We start from the raw sequence: 11389 nt of genomic DNA on the forward strand, positions 1-11389 counted from the left end.
CCCGCGCCCAATGAAAAAACCCCAAAAAAACCTCTCAGAAATCATCATAATCACCATAAAGAAAGAAAGATGACTCGTTACACCACCACTGACGTCTCAAAACCCACCAATTTGGAAAATGGATCACCTGCTGTAAACCCACTGCATTCATCCGCAATTAGCCTCAACCCTCATCTTAATCCCCCCTCCCCCCTAACAAAACCAGAAAGAGAAACAAAAATAATCATCATAAATCAAGAATCCTCACTTTGCCTCTCTCCCCGGTGCAAAACTCCTTTCGTACCACATAAACACTGGAAGCCTAAAGAAAGATAGACTCGCCATCTCACTATCCTATTTCTCCTCACCCAACTAACCCCCCCCCCCCCCCCCCCCCCCCATTACAACCATATGCGAATNACCCCCCCTCCCCCCCTCACCCCCCATTACAACCATATGCGAATTCGTCAGTGTGTAAGTGCACTTATACAGTCGGGGGGTCGATTAATCGGCCAAGGGAACCAGTTTGTCAGTAATAAAATCTTCACAAACGATCGCTTGACCGCTCGAGAGAGCGTGCCGCTCTCCTGCATTTCTTGCATATTCCCCCCCACCCCCGCACTTCTTTTGTTTCGGATGTTTCTAGCTTCCGTGTACACTGTTAGAAAAAAAAAAATCGTGGACAGTTGACTACCAGTTTTCAGGACAGTGACACTGAATGCGATTTAGGGGAAAAAAAATCCTGGTTTCAGTGAAAATTCAATAAGATTCCAGAATTTTAAGGGGCATAAAGACGAGAGTTCGTTAATTTATTCGAATTTCCAATCTAATATGAATATTTAGTGTCAAATTGCACTGATTTTTCAGATTTTTTGAAATCTGAAAGTTCATGATTTTTTTCCCCCTAAATCACATTCCGTGTCGTTGTTCTGAAAATTCAAGAATCTATTTACCAGAATCTTCTGGTTGTCTATTCATTTTCAGGGAAAAATGGAACGGAAATTTACCGTTGTTTCATTTTTCCACGGAATTCTGAACTTTTAATGACACGATTTCCTGAAATCTCAGTGGAATTGAAACACGATCAAAATTTCCGGAATTTGGCACGGAAAATTCAGTCAGAAATTCTTAACAGTGTAGAGATACACCGAGCAGACAACTGTTTTTTGAGAAATACGTTTTCACTTGTATCAAGAAATTCATGGCTCGAAAATTACCAAGCGCATAATATCCATACTCAGAAAAAAAAATCTTGTACCAAGAAATTTTACGATTGAATGAGGACAATTGGTTCACATAAAGAAAACGAGTTCTCAAATCAATTGAAGTGGTTTTTGCATTAAAATATTTTAGAATCGAGGCTAAAATCTATTAAATGGATTCATTCAATTCAACTTGGTGTGAGAAATCGCTTTCTTGTCATCAAGAAATCGTCCTCGTCATTAAGACAAGCACAAAATTTCTTGACAAAAGTTTTTTCTTCTTAGTGCGAGATATTTTGCTATTGAAAATTTTGAAGCCACGAGTTTCGTGATATAATTAAAAACGTACTTCTCAAAAACTTCATTTTTCTCAGTGCATCACCATGAAACACATCAAGATAAGAAATCAAAATAGAGAAAGAATTATTCAGTTTCAGAACAACTGCTCCTTTTTCCTGAATTCCTCAATTCAACTGATTTCTTAGAAACATGGGGCAAAATGGGCTGAGTGAAATGCAACGAATTCGGTGCCATTTTCAGGTGTTTTTGAAATCTTCAAAATGAAATCAAAATCATCCAAATCGCATCATTTGATCGGGAAATATTCGAGATTTTATCGAGTTTCGCCTCATCTACTCTGGATCAGTCGTTAGGAGTCATTAATTAATGAAGTGTTTGGAATTATGGGAACGGAGTAGAAGTACGTTGATCACTTACCACCAATTAGCTTCTGCGCCGTAGTATCTCGCAATCACGAGGATCATTAGAGCGAGGAGTTTCGGTGTCACTGACTGCATGATTATTTGTTTAGCTTTTGTTGTTTTGTCGTAAGGTTTATTAAACTGGTAACACTTGACGCCGGTGGGAGAGAAACACCTTGTGGGAGAAATTCGTCACCCCCGTATGCAGAATTACCGATGACGTACGAGGGGTTCAACTATGCATCTTTTACACACACGACATCCAGTGGGGCTTTTTTATTTTTATTTGTTTAGGTATTTTAATTATGTACTCCTGGAGGGATTTAAAACACTTTGTTGTTGTCACTGTTTACATTTTTTATGGATTGATTTTTAAACACTTGGAACTTGAACAATTTTTTGATTAACTTGTTTTGTTGAGACTGGAGGTGGTTTTATTTTTCAACAGATTTTTGGAGCAATTATTGTTTTGATTTTCGCGTTGTTTTGTCACGTCTGACTTTTGGTGGAGTTTTTTTTAATGAATTCGAGGTGAAGGAGATTGTGCAGATGGAATGACCATTCCACTGCGACGTTCGCGTACGTACTGTGGCGGTTTGACACGAGGAAAAGGGCATCGAGGCCTTCTCTACTTTGGTGGAAAAGGCGGAGCCAAATAGCACCAATCAGGGGGCGGCGATTGGACGAGCGAGGGAGGCTGGTCTCGTGGTTGTTGCTGGTGACTGCGAGAGGATGATGACGATGACTGTTCAACGACAACTCCAGTCATCGGATCGAGGTACCAACGAGTTTGGCGGAGGACGAGGGGTCACCTGTCGGTTACGCTCGTGGAAGGGGGTTGAGGTACTCCAAAACGATTTTTTCTTCCTTTTGAGGAAACAAAATCTATGCGCGCGCTTCATGTTTGAAATTCAGACAAATTTTCATTTTCTTCAGAATTTTTTTAGTGTCTGAAAAATGTCTACAAAAGATGTATGAAATTCAGACATTCGTTTTTGGTGTGCAAGTTGGCGGATACATACATACAAACATGACCCTAAAAACATCATTTCTTCACGTTTCACAACACTCTGGACCATTTGGAATCAAAATTAAAAAATCGAAAAATCGGTCAAGAAAAAGGTTTCCATTCGGAAGCAAAAACTTAGATGTGTCAAGAAATTTTCTATAGATAATTCTGCCCATCCACATTTCAGCCAATAGTATTGTACTATTCGACTGTTATTTTATACAGTATTCAACACGGTATTCAACTGATAATTTTTGATAGTTCGACTGCTAATTTTTCATGTTGACATATATATGAAATACAAAACATTTTCTGGTCGAGTGAGCCCCTCATTGAAACTGACAGATGGATTTTGTCTCATAGTGCAATGACTGAAATTTGGATGGAAAAATTTTCTTTCGAATACCACTCGAGCTTCTAAATTAATCAGATATTTCCCTCAAGGTTCCCTGCACACAAACGAACCTGTCGGGAGATCCCTGATAATTTTAAAACTCTTGTGGTATTACATACGATAATTGCATAGTTAATGAATTAATTCAGTAGCGAAGTGGTAAACCGGTTTAAGTCGACTTATCTCCCAGTTGAGTTTTTGAGGAATATTTCCGAACCTAAGGGAGATAGCGAAATTTTCGTTATATCAGTTGTTGTAACTCTCAATCGGCTTTACAAAAAAGGTTATAACCAAAATTTTGCTATCTCCCTTAGATTACGAAATATTCATTGAAAACTGGTCAATAGTCAAAATTGACTTGTACCGTTTTACCACTTCGCTACTGAATTGAAAAAATTGAATTATCATCACAATGAATATAATACCTTTTCTCTTCTAATTGTTGTTCAGATGTCAATTGACATACAAAATTTGAAAAAGTTGTTATATCTCACCAACTACTGGACCATTCGGACTGAAACAGCGCGCCAAAGTTGAGCTCAATCATAGCTACAATAAGCCAAAATTTCAGATTTTTATCTACTGACTTCTCACCGTATTTATGTTGAATTTTCTAAAAATTAATGACCAAAAACCCAAGTTGTCGGCTACATACATACAAAAATGATCCTAAAAACATCATTCCTTCACGTTTCATAACATTCTAAACCATTTGCAATCAAAATCAGAAAATCGAAAAATCGACCAAAAACAATGCTTCCATTCTCAAGGAAACGAAAAAGCCGGTTTTAAATCTTGAATCCAAAAATACCTGAAACCAGGAGTTATCACTTTTTAAAATGAAATTCCCCGTCACTTATTCATAACTCTATTTTTCTTTCTCCCAAAGAAACTCGATCGGCCACTTCTCGAATAAAACATCTAGGGCCACCAAGTGCCTTGTGTATCTACCCAAGGAAAAAGGTAGGAAAAAAATAAATGGCCCACCTTCAACCCCAATTCAAATGGATGCAACGAAAAACGGAGTCCTCATATATTCGAGTTTGTATGAGAGGTAAAAAATTAAAGAAAATGAAGACGAAGATGTTTGACAAAGAAAAGTTGTGTATACAGTGTATTCGGGTGGGTGCCATTGTTGTTTATGCGCCCCTCCGCGGCGGACTCATTCACCGTGTCTAATCAGGCATGCCCAGATTTTTCCCACTCCATTTGGCCTTCTAATACTTTTCAATGAAAAGAAACGGCTGCGAGGATACCGGCACATTTGCAGCAACAACGTGGGTTTTCGGTATGAAGTACTTCAGATGTCGATTGTGAAATGGCTTTGCAGTTTGTAGTGTCTGATGGATGCATGCACCAATGCATTTATAAGGAGGTAAACGCCAGGACGTATGAATATTCATCATTACATAATCAGTTTTAATCACATTTGCAGTTATATAATTAACTTTTGCATTAGCTTTGAATCATCAATCATTTGCATTCATTTAATTTGTTAAAATGATCATTCACTTGACATTTCCCTCATTTTCGCTGTTAATTTTTACATTTTTTTCTGTGGGAATCTATTCGATTTCTCTAATAATATGGGGAAAGAAAATAATTGATGAATTAATGTGTGGCAGTGAATGTAGCAACACTGTCGCTCGACCGGTCGACACGGACTAACTCGCAACGAGCCGCGCCGCTTTTCTGTTTGTTCGACGTTTCATTTTTTTTTAGCTTCAACAAATTTTTTGAGAGAAAAACCGACGACGCCAACGCTTAACCCTTGAGTAGTCGCAGCTCTTCACCGAACGCTGTTAGTCGCATGGTAGATGATTCGCAACAATTGTGTATTTTACAATTGGTGTAAGAAAAAAAAGTTGGACAAAATTGTTTATTTGAATTGTTAATTCTTAATAATTGTTTATTTTTACATTCAAGGGAAATGAAATGGGGATATCAAATAAGAATAGTGGACGGATAATTCTATAATTCAATTTCACGGAAATTTTTTGCAGAGATCTTGATAATTGATTGATACGAATATAGACCAAAAAAATTGTCAATGCGTTCGGTTTAGTTGAGAGTAGGAATACAAATTTTCATACATTTTTCAGTTACGGAGTTTTCATGGACGAAGAATAATCGAAAAACTGCTGCGATTTCCCCACAGCGCGACCACTCAATGGTTAATAAAAGGATTGAGTTAGGAACTCTAATTTTTTCAGAATTTTTAAGCGTCGAGAAACATGCCAAAATATTTAAAAAACGAAAACAGATGGCGTCGCGCCCATTGTGCGAGTGATCGAGGGTTAAGAAACCGAATAATTGATTCACACTCCGAATTCAATCAAATCAAATTCAATCTCGAGATTGGGATCAAAACCGAATTGAAATGCCATTGAAAGTCGGCATATTCTTTTAAGATAAATATCTGATCGAGACTGAAGCCATTTCATGACTCCAAACCTCTTTCCACTCCGCTGGGCCCCAAGGGCTCTATTTACTCATCAAATATAATAAAAACATCAAAAAACGAAGATGGTCCAATGTGCTATCGTAATGTTATCTATTCCGTGAAAACCTCTAAAAAATCGAAACCATAAAACTGGGATCATTCAGGTCATACTTTATGTATTTATCAATTCCGCCCTTTCACTCCCCCTTCCCCTCATTTCCCATCGCCCATGACCTTCCACTCCTGCCCTAATCCCTGAAACACCTAGAATCAATCGATTATCACGACCGATAAGAGATCCCATAAATCAATGACTAAATTACATTTTCATGAGAAGACTTTATCCTCTTACGATGAAAAGTCCCTTCTCAAAAAAATCTCGTTTCCAACAGAATGAAAGATGCAGAAATTGTAATGAAAGAGTAGCTACAGCTGTTCGTTAATGTATTGAAATTAGATTTTTGTTGCAATTGCGAGAAAAATTTGTTGTTCTTCTCGTTGATAGTAGAACATGCGAAACAGATATTTCTTAGCATTAAGGAAAATTCGTCGCAATTGCTTTATGACAATACGAAATAAGCAGATTTTTCTAATACACGGGCTCTCATGGGATTTATTTGCAAATTGATGATTTATCAATAATGCAGTGTATGGAAAATTAAAGCATCTAATAGTCAAAGAAAAATCGGGAGTACTAACCCTGTCATTCAAGCATTTTTTCAATTAAATTGACGAATAATTAACCGAGGTTGATGAATGGAAGTCTCTACACTGAGAGAAAAATAGTACAGTTCAAGTCTTACTTATGCCAAAAAAAAATAGTTTGTTAAAATCTAGGGACTAGAGTCGCTAGACACGAATGTAGAGAACCACTGTGCCCATTGAGTCAGTGTGACCAAAGGACGCAGTGGAATTCCTGCATTATCGGCCGGCTGCACGACTGAGGTTTTCCATGGTTTCCCTGGCAGTCCAATCCCGAATGGGGTGCAGTTGGGGATAAAGTAAGTCGGCCCATGGTAACGCAGATAGGGAAGGGAACAAAATGTAAAAACCCGAGAGGGTATACATATGGAACCAAAAAATAGTTGCCATCCTGTTTTTTCAGCAAACTGTAAATGTTCAATGACGAACTACCTTATAATTTTAATGGAACTATCACTTGATGAAAATCTCCAGAAACTGTACCGGAAATTCCAATTTTTCCCTCTGACGATTTTTTTTGTCTCACCTGCCTCCCACCCCTCTCCCTCCTCCCACAAATTCCATTAACCATCAACTAAGTACCAATACCATGGAAAGATTTTATTCTCATACGATAACAATTTCATCCACAAAAAATATACCTCGTCTCTAACAGATTGAAAAGTACAAAAATTATGATACAGAGATAATTAATCAATTAAATACAATAAATTAACTGTCACAACGACATAGGTTCATTCCTCTGTGAAGGATTGTGGTAGAGCCCAGCCATGGCTTCCTGGAGGGCGCGTAGACAGGCGATGGTGGCTTTGAAGCCTCCAGCCCGTTCAGTAGATGTCTCAGCCCTGACGTGGTTGATGTACCCATGAGAAGTGATTTCTCTGAGTGTTGGGGCCGTTGGACCATCGATCTCCATCGCAAGGGGGGTGTAGCTGTAGAGGGGCCCATCGTCCTTGGGGACTGGAAGGAAGTTCTGGCCTGCAGACTGACCGAATTTGATTCCAGTGCTGAATTGAGTTACTCTAGGGGCCGGAGGGGTTTTTGATTTTTCTTTTGAGGCTTGAATGGAGGACTGGAAGGTCTCAACAATACTCTTCGCGTTCCCCTCGGAAAACATGAGCTCGTCAATCAAGGCCTCTTTATCTCTCAGCTTTTTCTTTTTTATTTCCAACTCTTCTCGAGCTAGTTCTAATCTCCTCTCCTCCTCTCGTTGCTTCTGGAGCTCCAGCAACTCTTGGAGCTCTGACTCTGTTCTTCCCATTTTGTTTTTGTTCCTGAGGATCTGCTCGCGGTTGTCACGTTTGTATTGATCTATTCGCTTGTTGGTCTCTATCGTGTCGATGTTGTTGGAGAGGTTGTAGATCAGGGTTTCGATTTCTTCGAGGTAGTCGTTGTAGTCGCGCGGGGTGGCGAAGTCGTCTTCCTTTTTGTTGAAGTCTCGGAGGATTCTTTTGCGAATGTCTACTTCCTTTTCTACCATTGAGTCCTCGAACATCTGCACCCGGAAGTTGCCACGGCGAAGGGGGATCAGGCATTCTGGACATGATCCTGAACCTAGAATTGAATAATTTGGAAGGATGAAAATTGGGACGAAGTTTTTAGTTGTAATTGTAATTATTAGCTATAAAATTGATATGGAAATAGTAAGTAATGTTGTGCCTGGATGGGTGAATTAAATTGGATTGTTGCATGACATCTTTTGGTGAATCAAAAATTCTAATTCTAAATTCTAATTCTCCTGATTTTCACGTTCTATAACAAAAAATGGCCTTTGAAATAGTATATGAATAGTTTCATTCATTTGAGCAATAGTTATAGAAAAATCTAAAGCAAGCTGAATTTACAATAAACATTATGAAATTCAATTTTTGTATAAAAAATCCTATCTGTTAAGGGGAGACTAGTGTGACTTTTAAAAGTCGTGGGTTAATGGAGTGAGCCTTTTCATACGTTGAAGATCGATTATATAGATTTGAAAACGGATAATTAGCCCAAAAAATTTTTTTTTCATTGTTCGTTTGCCCGTAAACGCTTAAAATGCCAAAAACAGTCCAGGCCCTCCAGAAAATTTGAGGTGTTCGATCATACTCCAGCCTTATTCTTACCTTTCAAAAAGAGAAGATCCACACAGCTCTCACAGAGGCTGTGTCCACAGACATTCACCATCAACTTCAACGAGGGATTCCTATATTTCGTTGTTTTACAACGAGGACAGGCCTGGTCCAACTCCATCTTTCAATTTTACTAGTTTTCTACTCTTAAAAACTCCTATTCCTCTGAAATTATCCTCTGGGCCACCTGCAAATACCAAATTCCGTTAAGGTATGTCCCAAGACAATTCAATCCAAAAGTTAATTCGTATGGATTTCCGAAAAAATTTTAAATAACTTGATTAGTAAAATGGACACTTTTGACTTTTTTTAAAATATTAGTGACGGGTTGAAATGTTGATGAAATTTAATATATTTTTTTTTCAATACAAAGAACAATTCTTTCTCTTTGTGATGAGCCTAAACTGAACTCGACTGTTACATTTGTTTCTGAGTTATGAATAATTTTAAAAAAGTCTAAAGTGTCCATTTTACCCTACCCTCCCCTAATTTGTCAGAAAAATGAAAAAAAAAAAACGTGAATTTTGGCCGAAAGGGTGTAGTACATCCTTAAAACCAATAATCAACTTTATGATTCAAAATCACTTGAAATGCTCCAGAAAAACACTTACTCAGCCTTTATCTCCATTTTCCACAATTCATAATTTATTTCGCAGTCTCTCCAGTACATCGAAAATCTCGCGAACATTCCCCTCTCTGAGAAAAAAAAGCTTGAATTAACATTCTCCTCCAAAACCTCCCAAAAAGTGAAACAATTAATTAAAAATCATGGAAAAATATTAATGAACCTAACCTCTTCCTCCAACTTATTTCTCTTCTCTTCTTTTTCGTCACTAGATCTCACTAATTCAACAAAACTCAAATTTTTTCTGAGGCCTCAAACATCTCAGAGATTATTCAATACAATGTAATTAACTGAAACACTGAATACCAATAAATCACGTCGAAAAGAAGAACCTTAAAAAAAACATCCACCGGGCAGCAGAGTACGCCGTACACGTACCGAATGTCTCGTGTAGAGACACGCTTATTCAGACGGTATTTTGAAGAATTCGATCAGGAGAACAGGGAACGCAAAGAGGTGTCTGTCGAATACTTGGCTCGATCCTCCGAACTCCTGTTCTCCTGTGATCTTCTCTTGAAATCTCCTATTTTCGGCGTTAGCGGCGATTCTCGATAGAATCATAATGATTTAGTTCTTCCAGGAACAAAAATCCTGTAAACAATGTTTAAAACTATTCCACCCACCAAAACATAAATTCTCTATTTGTTTCTCGTTGTTCCGTATTTTTTACTACTGATTTAGCAATTTTAAACAGCGAGAAAAATTGTTAAATAATATTCATGCCATCAAAAACGTATGAAGTAGTCAAATTATTTTATGACTCTAGTTTTTTCTTGCAAAATAGAGAAATAAATAAATGGAAATTATGTTGTATTTTCACTCGTGATTATTCTGGGTTTGATCGAGTTGCGAGTGGAAGATCTAGTTATGCTGAATTGTGAGGATTATTTACTTTTTTAGGAGAAAATATTGGATCATTTCTCTGATGTCGTGACTACTTGTACGAAGAAATACGTTCTACGCCGCATACGCCGTATTCTCTACGAAAGAAACCACACGTTTTGGCGACGCTGTTTTTCGGCGTTAGGACGCGGAGAACATGCCGCTGAGAGCAGTATCTTATTAGCCGACAAAAAACTATTTTCAAACAAATGACCCTATAGAATCGTTTGTAATTGGTTAGCAGGTCGTTGTACATACCGTTTTAACGTTTAAGAGACAATGGATCTTTTTTAATTATTTAATCAAGATCATGCATGAATCTAGCCGACAAATTTGGAAATAAAAAAATTTTCCACTTCTTTTTTTTCAATCGATTGCAAATCGCTTGTAGAATACAAAACTATGACTTTTATTGTTTGAGAGTGGATATTTTATTCACAATAATGAAATACCTCTGGTTATGAGGTTATCTACTATCAGTTCAAAAACAAAAACAGAGGATCTCCTGGAGTGTTCATCATTAAAATACTTTAGCATCGTTTTTCGCGATTATCTCGGAAACTATGAGAGATAGAACCTTGAAACCTATTCCATTCGATTCCTGAGGAAATTTGGGTTCCCTTTAGGCAGATGGACGGCTCAGAATTGCGTTTTTCCACTTCCTACACCCTATACAAGATGAATTAAATTAATTTTTTTTGGCACTTTCGTTTTTCGCGATTATCTCGGAAACTATGAGAGATAGAGCCTTAAAACCTATTCCATTCGATTCCTGAGGAAATTTGGGTTCCGTATAGGCAGATGGACGGCTCAGAATTGCGTTTTTCCACTTCCTACACCCTATACAAGATGAATTAAATTAATTTTTTTTGGCAATTTCGTTTTTCGCGATTATCTCGGAAACTATGAGAGATAGAGCCTTAAAACCTATTCCATTCGATTCCTGAGGAAATTTGGGTTCCCTATAGGCAGATGGACGGCTCAGAATTGCGTTTTTCCACTTCCTACACCCTATACAAGATAAATTAAATTAATTTTTTTTGGCGATTTCGTTTTTCGCGATTATCTCGGAAACTATAAGAGATAGAGCCTTGAAACCTATTGCATTCGATTCCTGAGGAAATTTGGGTTCCCTAAAGGCAGATGGACGGCTCAGAATTGCGTTTTTCCACCTCCTATACCCTATATAAGGCGAATTAAATTAATTTTTTTTGGCGAGCTCGTTTTTCGCGATTATCTCGGAAACTATAAGAGATAGAGCCTTGAAACCTATCGCATTCGATTCCTGAGGAAATTTGGGTCCCCTGTAGGCAGATGGACGGCTCAGAATTGCGTTTTTCC

General features: G+C 37.8%; 2 protein-coding genes across 2 annotated transcripts in view; both read right to left on the reverse strand.

Moving 5' to 3' along the window:
- Positions 1–2561, reverse strand: part of LOC107036370 (protein Wnt-4) — a 61122-nt gene extending 58561 nt beyond the window's left edge. The window contains exon 1 of the mRNA XM_015254310.2: positions 1899–2561. Within this exon, the coding sequence (XP_015109796.1) occupies positions 1899–1978 (80 nt within the window). The 5' untranslated portion in view covers positions 1979–2561. The remainder of the gene's footprint in view (positions 1–1898) is intronic.
- A 4489-nt stretch (positions 2562–7050) lies between these two features.
- LOC107036419 (CDK-activating kinase assembly factor MAT1) lies at positions 7051–9564 on the reverse strand. Its single transcript, XM_015254369.1, has 4 exons — positions 9335–9564; positions 9153–9237; positions 8536–8728; positions 7051–7984 (listed from the first exon to the last, which is right to left on the reverse strand). Exons 3-4 carry the CDS (start codon positions 8660–8662, stop codon positions 7149–7151), a joined length of 963 nt encoding a protein of 320 aa, XP_015109855.1. The 5' UTR covers positions 8663–8728; positions 9153–9237; positions 9335–9564; the 3' UTR covers positions 7051–7148.
- Between the last annotated feature and the right edge of the window lie 1825 nt (positions 9565–11389).

The sequence above is a fragment of the Diachasma alloeum genome, unplaced genomic scaffold (genome assembly GCF_001412515.2).
Source record: "Diachasma alloeum isolate Michigan unplaced genomic scaffold, Dall2.0 Dall_scaffold_00209, whole genome shotgun sequence".
Classification (NCBI taxonomy): Eukaryota; Metazoa; Arthropoda; class Insecta; order Hymenoptera; family Braconidae; genus Diachasma; species Diachasma alloeum.